Source organism: Haemaphysalis longicornis, unplaced genomic scaffold (assembly GCF_048455015.1).
Source record: "Haemaphysalis longicornis isolate Haplotype H1 unplaced genomic scaffold, Haemaphysalis longicornis Haplotype H1 scaffold_1, whole genome shotgun sequence".
Lineage (NCBI taxonomy): Eukaryota > Metazoa > Arthropoda > Arachnida > Ixodida > Ixodidae > Haemaphysalis > Haemaphysalis longicornis.
In genome coordinates this window covers 56494166-56511922 of record NW_027526203.1, presented here as the reverse complement: position 1 = coordinate 56511922, position 17757 = coordinate 56494166, and the positions used below count along the sequence as shown (strand labels likewise).

Below are 17757 nucleotides of genomic sequence, written 5' to 3'. Positions count from 1 at the left end.
AAAGCAGTGCCCTCGAACAGGCTGCCTCTGAGTTAGCCAAAATGAAATAAAATAAAAATGGAAGGGATCGCAACCTCGCTTGTGCCTTATCTGCGACACACGCCCCGCGAAACTTGCTGTAGCTGCCCCTTCCATGCCATTAGCAAGGTGAACTGTTGTCACGATTTAGACCCGCGTTCGTGAACCTGGGAGGGTAGGGGTACCCTCCAGCCGAGAGACGACATGCAGCGTGCTGGTGGTGACGGTGACTGACCCCCGAGCAGCCGTCCTCGGGGGTGTTTATTGCCCGGCCACACACAAGGTTGCCCACCGAGCCTGGTGGGGCCACTGAACTTAGCGGCCAACGAATATCAGGGATGGGGGGCGCCACACACTTGTCACACCCCTCACCCCCAAGTTTGTTTGTCCTACACAAACACAAAACACCTGTCCCCCCGGCGAGTACCGGTCCGGAGGTCTCCGCAGTCTCTCACTCCGCCGGAGCACAGGTGTCGAGGCCGTTGTGGCAGCATTAGGTGCTGCCTGTGTCACACTCGCACCAGCTGTCAGCCTTCCCGGTGTCGAAGGACTTGCGCGTGGTGCCGCAGTGGCGCGAGTAGCACCTGCCCCTGGTGCTGTGCTGGCAGCGGTCGGTGAAGCTGGCTCCCCTTGAAGGAGTCCAGGCTGAGGCAGTGCAGCGGGCCCGTGGCCAGGCAGCCCGGCTGCGCCAGCAGGGGCGCCAGCACCTACTCGGGCGCGTACGATGCTCTCCACCGATGTTGGAGAGCATCGTACGCTGTTGATGTACGATGTACGATGCATCGATGTACGATGTTGACGACCTCCTCGCGCAGGAAGTCCCCCTGGCCCGCAAACCCCATGACCAGAGGCAGGCCGTGGAAGGGCAGCCGGTTCTCCTGCTCCAGGTTGGCTAGCAGGGTCTTCTCGAGGCTCTCGCGGATGTACTCCAGCCCCGGCTGGCTGGTGCACACGCACAGGCAGCTGTGGGGCAGGGGCTCCGTGTGGAACGAGTTGTGCGGCAGGCCCACGTCGCCGCCGATGATACTGAAGTCCAGCGCGTACTGGGCCTTGTCGTCGAGCCGGAAACCCTGCGGGAGCACCTGCCGCATAGCCTGTGCCACCTGCTGGGCGCTGGCCCTGGCACCCAGCACCACCAGGTGCAGCAGGCGGCCGTTGGTGCCCAGCACCCCGCCGCCGTTGGTGCCGGCCTCTCGCCGGTGCAGCAGCTGCTCGATGACGCCGTCCATGCAGTCGGGCTGGACGGGGCAGTGCTCCCTCTGGCACCTCAATGCTTGCCGCCGTGCCGGTGAATGTCCCCACCTCGGGCTGGAACAGGGCCTCGAACTTGGTCAGGAGGCTCGGGCCGTCTGCCACTGCATGCACTGCTTCCTGGTACTCCGGCAGCCTCACGCCCAACGCCAGGATCCAGTTCCGGCCCAGCAGCGTCGGTGACGGCCCCTTGGTCAGGTACAGGGGAAGGGTGGCCTCCCTGCCGCCAAGGCGGACGCTGACCTGGGCTTTACCCTCGACTTGGGCGAGCTGTCCGGAGTAGCTGCGCAGCATGACGCCCGACGCATCGACGGCCACGCCAGGGAAGGTGCGTCTGAATACTTTCCCGGCCATGACAGACACACTGGCCCCTGTGTCCAGCTCCATGGAGATGGGGCGCCCGCAGACTTCGACAGTCAGCCAGGATGGTGGCACCGGCGGCTGCACTGTGGCCGCGTGCCACATGTCGAAAATCTGCGGGTCTTCGGCCACGGCGTGAAGCCTAGCCGCTGCACCCGAAGCTGCTGCCGCACGCCCCCGCCGCCTACCCTTGCGCCGACTCCCTCGGCCGTGGGCTGGCGCGGAACCTGTGCTCGGCGCCGGCTGCTGCTTCCGTCCGTCCGCCGTCGTCCCCCCTTGGCACGCCCGAGCAATGTGCCCAGTTCTTCCGCACGCAAAGCACTCCGCCTGCGCGAACTGGCACTGGGAGGGGGGGTGGTCACCACCGCAGCGACTGCACCTGCCATGCCGTGCCGCCATCTTGTTCACCGCCGCCTCCGCCGACGGTGCGCCGGCCGCACACGCTAGCTCGCCCGCGTCTTTGGCCGCAGCCTCCATCGCCAGCGCTGCCTTCACGGCGTCGTCCAGCGAGGGGTCGGGAAGCTCCAGGAGTCGCGTCTGCATGGCGGGGTCGTTGATGCCGCAGACGAAACGGTCCCGGAGCAGCGAGTCGAGCTGCTCCCCGAAGGCGCAGCCGCTCGCCAACCCTCGCAGCGCTGCGACGAACTGCCCGAGCGTCTCTCCGTCTCGGCGGCTCCGGTTATTGAAGCGAAAACGCTCCATTAGCGTCGACGGAGCCGGGCTGTAGTGCGAGCGTAGCGTCGCGAGCAGCTCACCCAGCGACTTGTCGTGCGGCGTGGCCGGCTTGAGCAGGTCGAGCAGGAGAGCGAAGACGCGGGTCCCGCAGCTGGCCAGGAAGATGTCACGCTGTTTCGCCTCGGGTGTGTCGTTCGCCCGGAAAAACACGCCGACTTGTTCCTCGTAGACCGGCCAGGCGGACCCTTCACCCTCGAACGGCTCGAGCCTCCCGTACAGCGGCATGGCGTAATGGCGGCTGGCTTGAGGGGGCGGTGTCTCGGCGTTCTCGGTGGCGGCGTTCATGGTGGCTTCGGCCGCTCCGCGGGCTTCTTCCCTCGTCGCCAGTGTCACGATTTAGGCCCGCGTTCGTGAACCTGGGAGGGTAGGGGTACCCTCCAGCCGAGAGACGACATGCAGCGTGCTGGTGGTAACGGTGACTGACCCCCGAGCAGCCGTCCTCGGAGGTGTTTATTGCCCGGCCACACACAAGGTTGCCCACCGAGCCTGGTGGGGCCACTGAACTTAGCGGCCAACGAATATCAGGGATGGGGGGCGCCACACACTTGTCACAACTGTCTCTTCGGGCGTGTGACAGGCAAAGCAGTTGAGTTTCAATAAGTTTATTTGAGGGCGCTGTTTTATGATGCGGTTGGGAGCGCAGGCACAATATATTTTTTTCATATTTCTCGGGGTTTATTTATCAGGCAGAATAAATTATTACGCAACTAGCTCGTCGCAAAAGATATCGCAGTTAGGTGCCTCTCCTGGGTATCTACAAGTGTCTCATTGACACTTTAATGATTGACACTACTTCTTGAGTTAGATAATTAGGTACAATTAATGAACCAAGTATCATTAACGAAAAAATTACTGGAAGCTACTCCACTGTACTGGTAACATTATGCGCTAAGTTTTCTTCGAGTAACGCCAATGCCTTTTTTTTAATCTTGGTCCATTATAGCTGGGACACCCTGTAGAATGATTGCGCATTGAAAGAAAGTGGGGCGATTGCTGCGCGGAGCGCAGTGTGAGGAGCGGCAGGTTATTACGTTCTGCCGTTTTGGCCCTTGGAACCATAGGTCGTCGAAAGAGAAAGAATACAATCAGTCAGTCTTGTTTTCCTTCACGCTGTTCTCACTAAAACTCAGACTGAAAAAGCTCGTATGTACTAAAATCACTCGTACTCACTCACCACAAACTCATTTGTAATCGTATACTGACCTATACTCACTCATCATTCCTCACAATTACTCGCACTCAATCTGTACTCACTTGTACTCATACTCAATCTGTACTAGTACTCATACTCAATCTGGACTCACTCGCACTCGTACTCAGTCTGTACTTGTTTTTACTCAGTATTCACCCACATTTACTCGTATTTAAAATTTTTTCTACTAATTTTCTGCCGCAGTCAACCACTTGCACTAACGCGCTAAACTCGGCGTGTTAACCGAGTAATTTGAACGGAGAAAGGCCAGTGCAGCGAGCATGCCTGCATGCCTTCCCTTGCTTTCACTATGGCAACCTCGTGGCGAACGAATGCCGAGAGCTGCGGAAGAGGGAATGGCAATAACGGCAGTTTTCCTCCTCATCACAGAGCCATCCCACCGGGCACCACCAGGGATAGAGGCTGCGAGCCCATTGCTCACCAACCACGACATCAGTCAGCTTTACAGGCTCGAGCGCAGCCCACGAATCCTTAACGAAAGCCCAGGAGAGAATACTTAGGCTCCTTCAAACAAATACGTTACCTCACTTGACGAAATTGTGCCTAATGTATCCGACCCAGTACTCCGCTCTGTGTCAGTTTTGTAGCGAACCTGGCAGGCCCTACCATATGGTGTGGGGTTGACAGAAAAACGCCAAGTTAGACAGAATTCTTCGCCCGTCTTATGAGCAGTGGGAGAGCGTGTTGTCCAGTTCCAGTCCGGAAGACCAGCTTCGGTTGGTTGAAAGGGCTGTCGCAGCTGGCACCATGAATGGGGTCCTGAAATGAGGACACCACTCCACATTTTTTCGCTAATAAAGAAGTTTATTCTCTCTCATTTTACTCTTCTTTATAGGGGCGCTGCGGCCCCGAGAAAGGCGTGAGACTCGTGCGTGCTCAACTTCGAGTGCGTGATCAACTTCGAAAGTTTGTACTCGCGAGTACCGAGTACAGTACTCACGAGCACATATACTCACGTCTGCACTCACTCATCATCGTACTCACTCGTTAGTTTGTGTAAAAATAAATGCAAATGAGTGTACTCGCGAGTCAGTACACCGACCTATGCTCAAAACCAGGTTTCGCTCTCACTTTGCGAAGGTGTAGCTGATCGCTTCGCAAAGCAGCTACGGGTTTCTTTAATGCTTTTTATGTCACTGAAGTTCATATACCGGCGTCTATGGGACACACTGCCACCCATGACACATGTAGAACTACCGATCATAGGACTTTGTTTAAAGCGAGGCTTGGTATGGGTAGGCGCAAGAAAAATTCCGCGGTCCTCTGCACGTAGAAAACTCTTCCGCCGCAACGCGATACGCGTGCGTGAACAAGATTAGAGAGGGAACTGAGGGGATATAGTGTGGCTGGGTTTACCTCTGTCGCAGCAGAGCGCGCGCCCAGCACGGAACTGTGTACACCACAAGTGACAGCAGCGAGAGGGACGACCGGTTGTTTGGGCGGAGCAGCGTCAGCGTGGCCACGGCAAACAATGGCCGCAGGTTACTTGGAAATTGGTCGGCCACACGTCCTACGTACTTGCGAGGACCAGGCAGCTTACAATGAGCCGCCCCGACAGCAGGAACGGGAACGAAAGAAAATACTACAAACCCGCAACGTATAGCGAACAACACTTTAATGAACCATAAGCAGTAGCACACTCGTAAACACCGGCCGCGCGGTACAGCTTCGCCGATTTGCCATCTATCCGGAGAGCATGGATGCATTTTGGGGGGCACTTCGTCATCCCTTGCGATGGTGCACGCCAGTAATGTTCTCTTTTCAGGCTCCAAGAAATTGCTGTCTTGGCTTGAAAGGCTGTTGTGGATCTTGCATCGCATTGTCCGGCTTCAAGAAATTAGCTGTCATCCTTTATTACCGTCTTACTTTAAAGCATTCCATTCACGCATTTATACGTGGACGCCTGAGCAAAACCTTAAAACTGTAATTGACATAGGCAGAAATTACAAAAAGTACGCTCGCGTGAAATACAGCTCCGTATTGTGGAGCGACGCTCTATTTTTTAAACCTCGGATGTCGCGCTCTTCGTAGGACCCCCTGCGGGGTCTTTTAGCGGATCTTGGACCCGAGCCAACAGTGGAAGAGCTGGTGGGAAACAGCGGGGCCTCCGCGGACGGCTCCACGGACGCGGCCGTCCTGTCCTCGGCGAAGATATCGCTGTCCCTGTACGGCAAGTTCTCCGAGCAGGAAGAAGACGCCCCCGAGACCGACCAGGTGCTCAGGGACACCAAGCACATGCTCGTGGAGTTGCTCAGGGTGAGGGAGGACAGTTGTACGCTGTTGATTCGTGCCGCGCACCTGTGGCTTGTTACAATATAACATTACCGAGTCTGTGCAGTCTTTATGCACACTTATCTCAGCAGGTTGCATGCACCAATATACAGCGCTATAGTTCTACGCAGCTCGTTCATAAAATAGCCTTCAAGGAATGCAGGCCAAAAGTCATATGGGGTAGTATCCTCCAAAACCGTGCACGTCTTCGCACGTCGGGCCTTTACGGCTGGGGGCTTCTCTTGCACAACAGTGTACGATGAAGTAATGTTATAACGCAGCTAATACTCTCTACAAAATCGGCGTCGCATTGGAGAACGAGTTTCTGGTTTTTCTAGTGTCCCAGGCTGCTCGTGCATAACCTTAGAAGGGATTGAAATTTGTTACTGGTGGCGTTTTTTCCGTTTTGCCACATAAAGCGTGCGCGTGTGTGCTTGGTCTATAATCTGTTGCCTCCTTTTTCATCCCAGGTATTCCCGCGCGTGACAACAATCCGAGAGATTTTGTGGCAAGAAGTCACCCCGGACCAAGAACGGGATTTCCTCAAATTGCAGACTTGCATCCGTAGCCGCCGAAAGTATGGCTCCTTGGTAGACTTTCGAAAGGCTCTGCAGGAAAACCTCAACATGCTCGAGGAGTCCGGCCTTGCCACTGCCGAGGACGATTACCAGGTATACGAGAGCGCATCGAATGTCTGGCGCAACTGTCTCTTAGAACCTCCAATTATTCGCTTTTTTGGCGTCTTTTTAAGACATGTGTTGCTGTCGTTTACAAAAGTTTATCAAGACCTCTGTGCAATTTATTTTTATGTCTGTAAGGTATAGTCTACTAACTTGTAAGAAACATTCCTCAGCCCTTGCTGAAGCACACCAGTGTATGATTATTTACGAGCATGAAGCGCGCTCGCGTTTTTACGCATGCTCAAAAAAAGAGATCAACCTTGCAAACGTCGCGTCGTTTTCTGTAGCTCTAAAAACGGTTCGTACTATCCGCGAAGTAAACGTCCGAGACTGTGGACGTTGAGCTTCCCGCCGACTCCCCGGTGCATGATTCCGCATCCGTTTCCTGATGTACAGTCCTCAAAAGTGTTAACAATAACGAAGAAGCGGGTGCCAGCCTATGCACGGAGCGGCAGATTACGATAGCCACCGGCGCATTTTCGGCGCCTGATAATGGGTGCTTCCGATGCTGGCTTTCTGTTCTTGGCAGCTCCTGCGCATGCGGCACAACATCGCTGATTATCCTGGGCGCTGTAGCAAGCTGCCACTCTAGGCATACGCTGACACCTCGCTTTTTGTTGTTGTTAATACTTTTGATGACTGTACAAGTGGAGGCAAAAAATGAAAACAGTGGGTGGTCTGTGGAGGTTTCGGCGGACGTTAACGATCCTCTGGTGGTCAAATTTAATCCAGTGCGCAGCACTACGGCGCGCCTTATAGCCCACGTGTATCTTTGGCGAGTTAACCCCTGTTTGAACAATGTTCCTTCCACTATTCAAATAACACTTCTACGAGGGCTGCTTTCGCTGACTGTCTTGAAGGTTGAAGTATCCCGCCTGAACATTCAGTGTGCTAACCGCCTGTAGAATGCCGAGCAGTTCCTCCAGATTGCCACACCGGAGATCCTTCCCTCAATCCCCTTACAGTATTCCTTCCATCGTGCAACGGCTTTCACTCGCAGGACGTCATCAACGGCATCGCGGGTGACATCGTGCAGCAGTGCAACCACCGCGTGAACCGCAAGAACGAGCTGGCACAGCTCGTGGCGACACAGCGCAAGCTCGACGTCAAGACTCGATACTACGAGGAGACGCTGGATTATTACGAGCGCTACTTGCACGCCTGCTTGGCCAGCCTGGCGTCCTCGGGCAAGTCTCGCGGGCAGTCGTTTCCACCGGGACAACCCCAATCCGGCAGCGGAGATCTCACCCACCCTAGGCCGCTCAAGTGAGTCGCCATTGGACAGCTTTGCCGTTCTCGCCTGTCTGTGCCAGTGCCCAACCGTTTATGGTCACGAGGGCATGCGGCGAGTGGGGCGAGTGCGAATTTACGAGAAAGAAAACACGTAACAGGGCCCTGAAACAGGTAGTTCAGCGGTCCCATATTAAGAATAATAGCGAGCAAGACGTGAATTAAGATTTTCGTATTGACCGCGAGACCCACCACTGGCGAGGCCGGCGCTACGATCGTTTTGACGTCACTGTAGGGTCACCGTTCCTATCTTGCAGCCCCAGCACTTCGCCTAGGAAGCGCATTCTAAAAGTATTATCGTGTTAATTTTCATGGTTTGAAGTTAATTCTCAGTGCGTCGAGCGCAGTTTGACCTCATGGGGACTTTATAACCGTATCAACTGTGGTACATTCTCCGCAAACAACTTGAGCATGGTGGTGTGTGACGTATGCGACCGAAGCGTAAGCGGCTGCTCGTTTCCCCGATCAACACTGTAGACTACAACGGTCTCCGAGCTAAGTTTCTAGATTTCCCTTGTTTGCAACGAATGTATAAAGCAGGAAATCATGAAGCGTTTCCTGCTCGCAGAAACGTTCCGCGAAGACACCACCGTGCCTGTCCGCATGGCCGACGGAGCAGCTCGAACCGACGCAAATCGCGGCGGCAACAACTTGTCGCCACTTTTTTAAAATCGCACTACTCGTGGAAAATTGATTCCACATTGGTGAAAGCGGATATTAGTGTGGGGAAAGATTGTGCTAGGTAGTGTCACCAGCTGCGGTTTTCAAAGCGATGCTCAAATATCTGCCGCGATCTATGCCGACCGGCCGCGGATGTCGGTACCGGCACCACCGGCCCGTTCGCGCGCGGTGTAGCGAGTGGCTGAAGAATGGCGATACCTGCGCGAAGCATCAGCCAAGGCCATGGCAGGTATCTCGATCATCGATCGCTTAAACAGCTATCACCGCGGATACAAAGTTATACATACAGGAAAGGGGGTGACAGTGAGATGAAAAGTTGAATTAGGGACTGTAATTCGCAACTGTAACGATCACGGCGATGTAATATCTGCCGCGACGCTAAGCCTTAAGTTCCCTACATTCGATTACGTGCACCCGAAGCCGTCCGCGAGCTGTTGAAGGCCCTCTCGTCGCGCGCGCGCGTGTTGCGTTTGGGTTCTTGAAACTTCTGGGGCCCCCAACACTCGGTTTTCCTATTTTAAAACTCCCCATTACCCCAAATGATTAAAGACGTGTTTGGCCTCATACCCAGCCTCGCCTTCTGTGAGCAATCGTGAGTTTCGAAATTGATGCTAGATAAAGACAGGCTCACTGTAAAAAGACAACAGCCCACGTTGCACTTATAAATTCCCACGGCAAGGTCCTAATGAAATTTAAATATAGCCATGCCCAAACCCTCTCGAAGGCGTTAAAAACTCGCGTTCATACCATTCATACTTTGCGGACAAGTTGTCACGAGAAGTAAACATATCAGCCGTGCAGAGTACACGCTGCAGCAGTGATCGTTAATCAAATCTGGGCATAACTATGAAAACCATTGTAGGGGAAATAGGCACTGCTTAAGCCAAACTGCACATCATAGCAGCACTTTTAAGCATGTTCGGCGAAGCAATCCGATCACCGTTCACGTAGTCATTCATTTACCAGGCAATGCGAGCAGTACGAGCGGTGGGATCACAAGTCAGCAACGCGTTTCCGTCACTGTCACAAGATGTTTCCTTGCACACACACAGTCTCGTACATGTCACGTCACAAGTATTTCATAATGAATTTACAGCGTACTTTTCTCGGCATCAGTTGCATCGTCCTTAGCGTTAGCTGGCTTGGTACGAGCTGTAAGTCGCGATACTACCTGAACGCGGCGGTGCCGCCGGGAACAAGCGAGTCGCTGATTGCTTGCCCGGATTATTCTGTCTGCAGACCACTTTTCTGTGTAATTTGCATCAAATCCACAAGGAGAGGGGAGTCGGTGGCCACAAAAAAAAAAAAAAAAAAAACACGCGGTCGCATACGTACGGGAAATGTGGTGTAGCAGACGATAACCCGACCCAGCGTCCAACAAGTGACGTCATTCGTAGGTGGCGCCATCATTCGTAGGTGGCGCCACGGTATGTCGTCGAGGCCAATGGCCTAAGCAGGCCTACGCAAAGTGCGTCGTTAGCACTGCGCATGCGCAGTGCGCTGAGTTTGTTTTGCGTTTAGCGGACGTAAGACCAACACACGCAATTTCTGCCAAATAGCGTGCGTACGTTGCTGACGGAGTACGCATGTTGTCCTCCTTTTTGTTATCCTCCTTGGGTAATACGATTTTCGCATACTACGTTTTATTTTCCGGTTCACGTGAAAAATGTATCAGCAAGATTTCACTGTACAGGGTCTCCCACTCTTGGTGCGAACACGGCGTAGCGGGACCGTGTAGGTTTCAGGGCCCTGCTCCGCGGAGCGCCAGCGCAAAAGCCACGACCTCGCATCGAAGCTAAGCGGCGCAGGCGAGTCAGTCGCCCCATCCCGGCATATGGCTAGCTGCTTTAGAGAGCACACGAAGAAAATAAAGCTCTGCTTCATGACCCTCTTTAGTTCCACAGTGCAGTCAAGTCCTGAGAGTGCCCCGCCGTGGTGGCTCGGTGGTTTGGGTGCTTGGCTATACTGAGCCCGGAGACCCATGTTCGATTCTGGTAGCAGGTGCCACGTTTCAATAGAAGCGAAATGCAAAAACGCGTGTTTGCTGCGCGGTATCAGTGCACGGTAAAGAGCCCGGGTGGCTATCCGGAGCCCTGCTCTACATCGTCTTCATAGCCAGAGTCGTTTTGCGGCGTTAAAACCTATAAACCAAACCAAGCCAATCCTCAAATATCTGCAACAATACATGAATTAAACTGGGATCTTGGCACTGAAAAGAGTAAGCACTCAGTTGTCGTACGCAGAAGCTACACAACACGCCGCAGTGACTGAAGTGCCCTTTCCCGCAACGCGATTGCGGCGCGAAAAGACGCCACAAGCGCTACAAGCATGCCGACAAATTAGGCGTGCTGATCAGCAAAGCAAGCACGGCGTGCTCCCGCGTTTAGCAGACGAAATGAAGCCCCGCCCCAAGTTGCGGTGCGTGCACCTGCGTCGCTTAGCTTCGATGCGCGGCCTCGGCTTGTGCGCTGGCACTCTGCGGAGGGCGGCCACGTTGCGCCGTGTTGGTTACCAAGAGTGGACGAGCCTGTACGTACAATCTGTGCAGCTAAAGCCTTATCGGCTTGCGCCGGCAAGATGTGACTTGCTTTTCGACCTTACAAATCACGAAGAGCGAGTGCCACCTTTACGGCGGGCAGGAGCAAAATATCGCCGGTTATTAGTCGGAAGGTAGCGGGACCCTACTGCGCATGCGGGAACGGCAAGCAGAGCCATCCCTCATCGGAAAGAATGCGCGCACTCGTCGAGGCGGGCCCCTCGTCCCTGCGGAACTAATGCAGACATGTCCATTCGTTGACCGGTACCCGCCGAACGTATCGTATAGCGCACGCTAGCCGCTATGCTAAAACTCCATAGTTTAGCGTTTCGGCCTCGTAGGGCAACCAGTGACATTGCGTTTGTTCGAAAGCGATTTGTGGGTTGTTTCGAGTCGAAAAAATGGCATCCGTCAAAGCCGCTCTTTTCGTTGTGCGCGTTGTGCTTGCTATCCAAAACAAATGCTCCATTACCAGCATTCGTATTATGTTATGCACGTTTTGCATTCAGTACTAACGGAAAGGCGTTTGGTTCTACGGGTGTGGATAGTTGTAAAGAATCGCAAGTGTTCGTTCGCCCACATGAGTGGGTCGCTTCGCCTTCGGGTCAACAGATGACACACTAAGCGTTAGCGTGTCGCAATGCAAAACCGACAAAGCGCTCTACTGAAACCATGACTAAAACTCTCCGCGCGATGCCGACGTAGCATGCCGCAAAAATTTAGCGTTTAGCGGACGCAAAGGCAGAAAACGCTGTACTAAAATTTTACTCCCTTAATTAAAGGAGCCATGAAGAGAAAATACAACTTCGTTTAATTTGAAAGAACTAAGATTCAGTATCTCACTCAGCTCCATTCTGCAGCCACAAAAGATGTTTTTTAACCAAAAAAAAGCAAGAGCTATTTAAAAACTTTCAAATTTTGTGCCACAGTGACGTGTATGAGCAAGAATGACGTCATACGGGCCAACAATAAAACATAATTTTCAGTGCGTTCACTGCACGTTAGCATTCAAGTGATTCGGTCAAATGGAACTAGTGGCCCTATTACAGACGTCCAGTCATGTGCCCTCGCGACAGGTTAGTTAGGCGGCCGCCAATCGCACAAACAAGGTTTCGTGACGTCATAGAAAAGTTGCGGGAAATTGGCTAGGGGGTCGCGGCTGCTTCACAGGTTTTTTTTTTAATATCTTCGTTATTTGTTCGAAGATTGCGATGATATTGTATCATTGTTATCGGGGCTAAGCAGTCTTTCTGATAAACCCAACTTGGATTTTGTCTTCATGGCTATTTTAGAATAGCTAATGTTGGCGAAATTTCCTCATCGATCCCTGTGTCATCTATCAGCAGGCGGTAGAAGAGCACGGGCCGAAAATAGTGGAACAACAAGCGCAGATAGCTCCCTTCACACTAAACTTTTTCACACCCTTATCGCCTAAAAATGTGTAGTATAAGTGAAATAAGGGTGTTGGGAAATCATTACGCCCCTTTTCCTTACCTTGCAACAGCCTAATTTGTAGCTTTACACCCTTTTCGTGTGGCAAAAAGTGTATTGGCCGAATACAACAACCTTGGTTTTCTGTAGGGTGTTCAAAGGGTGTCAAATGGGTGTTTAGTTGCAAATGCAACATCGGAGCTGACGGCCAACCTAGCTTCCTCAGGTTTTGCTGGCCTTGACTATGTTTTGTTAGGTTTTGCAATGTTCTCGCTAGGCGAGGCTAAGTGCTGAGGGGTGCGACCAAGTTTAGCCGGATTTTACAAAGCCGTTGTGGTCGGATGCCAGGGCAAAAACGAGCCAGGCCGATTTCCACTGTGCTGGTTCTCCAGCCTTGCACCAATAGTGCAAGCTGTGCCAATTTTCCTTTTTTGCGACTTAGTAGCCCCCAAAAGACTATCACATTTAAAATGGTGTAGTACAAGGTGCGCATGTGCATATGCCCCTTCTGCTCACACCCAAGCAGGCGCGAAATCAGGCTTCTCTGTTATGATACCCTATCTGCGGTGGTGCACCCTCCACAGGCGGAGCAGTTTTTTCGTTGTATTTTTTTGCTAATGGCACCGGGCGAAACTTAAGCATAAGCAGCTTCGCCATTATTAAATTATGCCAATTCATGTTTCTTGAACACCGTGAGGTACAAGCCCCCCCCCCCCCCTCCCCCCATCGCCCGTAGAAAGTGTTCAAGCCCACCCGTGTGGAAAAGTCCTCCAACTTTGGAGGTCTCTAACACCCCTTTTCTTTGGTTCCAGCCCTCTAATTTGTAGCTTTACACCCATGTGACAAAAAGTGGTGAAATATTGGACAACCTTCTTTGAGGGTGTTTAAGGGCTGTGGAATAGGTGTTTGGTATTTAAGGGAGCACATGTGTGTTTGGGACTGAAAAATTGCCCAAAAAAGCATTTTTAAGTATCACTTTCCCTTTGATTTGCACAGTTTTTTCTCCGAAAATTTCGTATGTGAAACAGTACCAGGTACTTATGAAAGCCTTAGAGGCCCGATTTCAACAAAGAAATAACAATTTTCTCTTAATTCCCCACTTTTTCTCCACGAGTGGTATCATTGTGATAAAAAATTCTGGAGAGGCACATCCCAGCATGTAGTGCAGCTGGGTAAATCATTCCTTCTGCGCTGGGAAATTCAATGTTTAAACCAGTGTGTACGAGATTTCGGCGCACGTTAAAGATCCCCAGGTGGTCAAAATTAATCCGGAGCCCTCCACTACGGCGCGCCTCATCGCCTGCGTTGCGTCGGCGCGTTAAACCCTACAATCCATCCATCAATGTTTAAACCATGCGGTATGGGAAGCAGATTTTGTATTTTGGGTTCCAGCAGCGTTATTTTTAATTCGTTAACAGGAGTAGTTCAAACCTACAAGTAAGAATTCATGTAAACGTGTATGTCATTGCAAAACAAAAAAAAAACTGCTTCCAACATTTCATTCTCCACAACTTCTGGTTCGTGCTGAGCACGAGGTCGCGGGTTCGATTCCCGGCCGCGGAGGCCGCTTTTCTGATGGAGGCGAAAAGCAAAACGCCTGTGTGTACGAGATTTCGGCGCACGGTAAAGATTCCCAGCTGGTCAAAATTCATCCGGAGCCCTCCACTACGGCGCGCCTCATCGCCTTCGTTGCGTCGGCGCGTTAAACCTTACAATCAGTCAATCAATCAATCAATCAATCAATCAACTTCTGGTTCGTGTTTCTGATTCATGCCTTGCTGGCAATCTTTTGTTGAATAGTTTTTTTCCTATTGTTCTCAAGAACAATCAATGAAAAATTTAAATGAACTCGGAAACTAGTTATCTCCCATCAAAACTAATTAGATATTTGAAATAAGCTAAAAAAACTGAACACAGGAAGCTTTGTCAAAATTGGTTGGAAAGTAAAAAAAAGTTTCAAAGACCAGTGTGAACCCCTTAATAAAATTCTATGACTTATTGAACATGTAACCGCAGCACTTTTTTCTGTCCACCTCAGGATTTAAAAGTTTTTTTACTTGTATCAGCTGACATTAAAATGCTAATTTTCTAAATTGGCGCTAGAATATTTCATTTTTGTGACAATTCAATCGACTCTACCAGAGGACTTTCCTCTGCTGGGTATAAAATCAAAAAGAGCAAATGGGGTAGTAAAGTAAGTAACTATACAGTACTCATTCTTCCCGGGTATCCCGTTGGTTTTCTTGCACAAAACATTTGTGGCGCAAGTGTGACTTGCGTGTTGGACGTGTGTATGTCGTGCGGCACATTCAGCCGGTCCACATTGCCAGCGTTGCTAAGCCACCCACGCCCTCATTTTGGGGTGGTAACCAGCCCTACTCTTTTATTTCAGGGAGTTCACAAGCACACCCTTTCTTCAACCTCACACCTTTTTTTCGTCAAAACACCATTTCAATGTGTGTGCCATGGGACATTTTGCACCCTTTTCGCCGAAATAGAGTGTAAAAAAGTTCAGTGTATTCGAGAGTGGACAGGCGACACCACCAAGGAGGCCTTCCTGTTGCTCTTTCGTATCCTTCCCAACTCGCTAGCCTTCCCGCGTGCCTTCCGCTGGCACGCTCCTAGCGTGAAGAAGCGGCTCTTCTAGGCGTCTCTACTGTGACGGAATGGAAAGAGCGCAATGCTCGCGCCTTCACCAGTGGATCTTCTTATTTCTTCTGGCATATCAGTACGTAGCATAGGTTCGTTTGCCATTTAAGTTTATTGTATGATACCTGTAGTTTATCCGCTCAGGCTAGGTATAGCACTCTTGGCCGCCAAGGAGCTTCCCTCATCTTGATTCGTCACTTTTGCGCACGTTATGTCTCTCTCTCTCTCTCTCTCTCTCTCTCTCTCTCTCTCTCTCTCTCTCTCTCTCTCTCTCTCTCTCTCTCTCTCTCTCTCTATCTGCAATCTGAATCCGCAACTGGAAATTCTTCCTGCTGTAATGGCTTGGCTGTGACAGAGCCTTGTAGCGCAGGATATACCATGGAACAAAGCGAAAAAGGGAATGCAGCGAGCTGTAATTTCGGTAGTGGTATTTTGTTCGGCGCTATGAGGTTTGTTCGGCCCCCCACCCCTTCTCACCCGCTGCGGTGGCTCAGAGGCCAAGGCGTTGAGCTGCTGAGTCCACGTACGCGGGTTCGGTCCCAGTAGCGGGGACTGCTTTTCTGATGGAGGCGAAAAGGGAAAATTTTTGTGTGTCGACGTTTCGGCGCACGTTAAAGATTCCCAGATAGTAGAAATTATTACGGAGCCTTCCGCTACGCGTGCTTCATAGCCTAAATGTAGCTTTGGTGCGTTGAAACCCCACAATAAACTAATCGCACCCCTTCCCATGCGCTCGCTACTGCTCAGTGGCTGTTCTTATTGAAACGGAGAACACGTGTCCGAGACGTACTATTATGAGCAATATGAAAGGGAACACAGGAACGCGTAAAAAACACCCTCAGACACAGCTATCAGTGATACGCTGCGGCCGCCGTCGGAAACAAAGTGGAAAGGGGGCCTCTGTTGTAACAACTGTCCCCATTCCCGCCGAGCGTCTTATCGGCTGTCCGAAGATGCCATGTTATCAGCGAAATGACGTATACGATGCTGCTTTGTAGAAATGCCAGCGCGGTGGGAGTGCCAACAGTTAGTGGAAGAGCGCCCTCCTTTCCCCTTTGGTTTTCACAGCGCCATCCGCGTATCGCTCCGCGTCTGTTTCGAGGCTGTTTGCCACGCGTTCTTCTGTTCCCTTTCATATTGCTCATAATAGTACGTTGAAGATGCGCAGGTGGTATGCATCAATCCGTAGCCTTCCACTACACCACACCTCATAGTCTAGCTCTACCTGCGTCGCCTCGCATTCGGTTTGAATTAGTTTTTTTTTTAGCTCCCTGACATTTTCACGCCCTTCTCCACGACCAGGTCCAGGAGAGCACTCAAGTACACCGGCGCCCGGCTGCGCAAGAAGGGCATCCTGCTCGAGGTTTCCGGCCTCGAGACGCGCCAGCTCAAGAATGTCTGCTTCGAGATCGCCCCCGCAGAGCGCGCAGGCGCGTTCAGCGTGCGTGCGAAGTTCCTGGGTGTCAGCGCCGACGAGGTCACCATCGACATACAGGACCTGCTCCAGCGCCAGTATGAAGGCGTCGCCGTCACCGAGCTTTCCGGGCGGGCCCGGGTCAACAACAACCTGCTGCTTTTTTTCCTAAACAAGAAGTTCTACGGGAAGTAGTAGCCGACGAATCAACGCCCCGAGGTGTCCCAGGCGGCTGGACGTCAAGTTGTGCGTCATTTTTAGAGGACACGGTACAGCCTGTGATCGGGAGCTTCCTTTTTTTTTTTCTGGATCATGTGTGGGTATTAAAAGTCCGCTGAGAATATTTTTTTTTCCGTTGACACCGAGGCGGTACTGATTTTGTGTGCGCGGGGGCGCAACCCGCAGTGCTTTCGCGCTGAATTCTTTCGTGAGCTCGGTACATGCTATCTGTGGACGTTTTCCGTAGGATATAGTGTCGTGCGCCTGTGTGCCGTTCGAATGCTTTTGGCAGCATTTTGCTCCTTTTATTTTCTTGACAGCCGCCAATCTCGGGCCTTTGCATTTTATTCCCCCTTTTCCCCCTCCAGTGACCTTCGGCCCTCCCCTTCCTGAAAAAAGAATTTATCATCATCATTTATTTATTTTGACCTTCTTGTTTTTAGTATTGTTCACGACCGCACCCGCGCGAGTTACTCTTTTTTTATAGTCGGTACTGTATTCAAGGTGGCTACTGTGTGTTATGTAATACGCAAAATAAACAATTAAAACCTCCTCCCGACTGATTATCCGTCGACGCCCGCCAGACTTCGCTACCGTAAATGGTCCAACATTTCTTCCATGCTGTGCGGGAAGCCGTATGGGCGGTTTCTGCCGAAATGCCTTATTTCACGTACAGTCTCAACTGATGCCAGCGCTATCGCATCTGTAGCGGCAGACGGAGACATAGGGCTGCCTGTCTGCACTAGTTGCTTTCATTCCTCCATGAATCTCGGCTCAATGATCTATTCGTATTACTGGTTAAGTGTACGCGACAATTATATGTGTGGTACCTGTTTTTCCGTGAATTAGCTTCGTTAGCGATTCGTTGAGTGTTGACGCTTACTTAAGGTGTGTGTGTACGTTCAGGTTACAAAATTGGATGTGATACGTACGGGCCAAAGTTGAAGGCTCTGAAAAAATTTTTATGTAACTGAAAGATGCGTTTGTTAGCTCTCAGCTTTCGTTCGTC

General features: G+C 51.7%; 1 protein-coding gene across 1 annotated transcript in view; it reads left to right on the top strand.

Annotated features, from left to right (window-relative positions):
• The window catches only part of LOC144176420 (ras GTPase-activating-like protein IQGAP1), a 35853-nt gene extending 18602 nt beyond the window's left edge, over window positions 1-17251 (top strand). Inside the window, exons 12-15 of the mRNA XM_077705211.1 lie at window positions 5609-5833; window positions 6319-6519; window positions 7529-7794; window positions 16418-17251. Coding sequence (XP_077561337.1) covers window positions 5609-5833; window positions 6319-6519; window positions 7529-7794; window positions 16418-16724 — 999 coding nt within the window. The 3' untranslated portion in view covers window positions 16725-17251. The remainder of the gene's footprint in view (window positions 1-5608; window positions 5834-6318; window positions 6520-7528; window positions 7795-16417) is intronic.
• The last annotated feature ends 506 nt before the right edge of the window (window positions 17252-17757 follow it).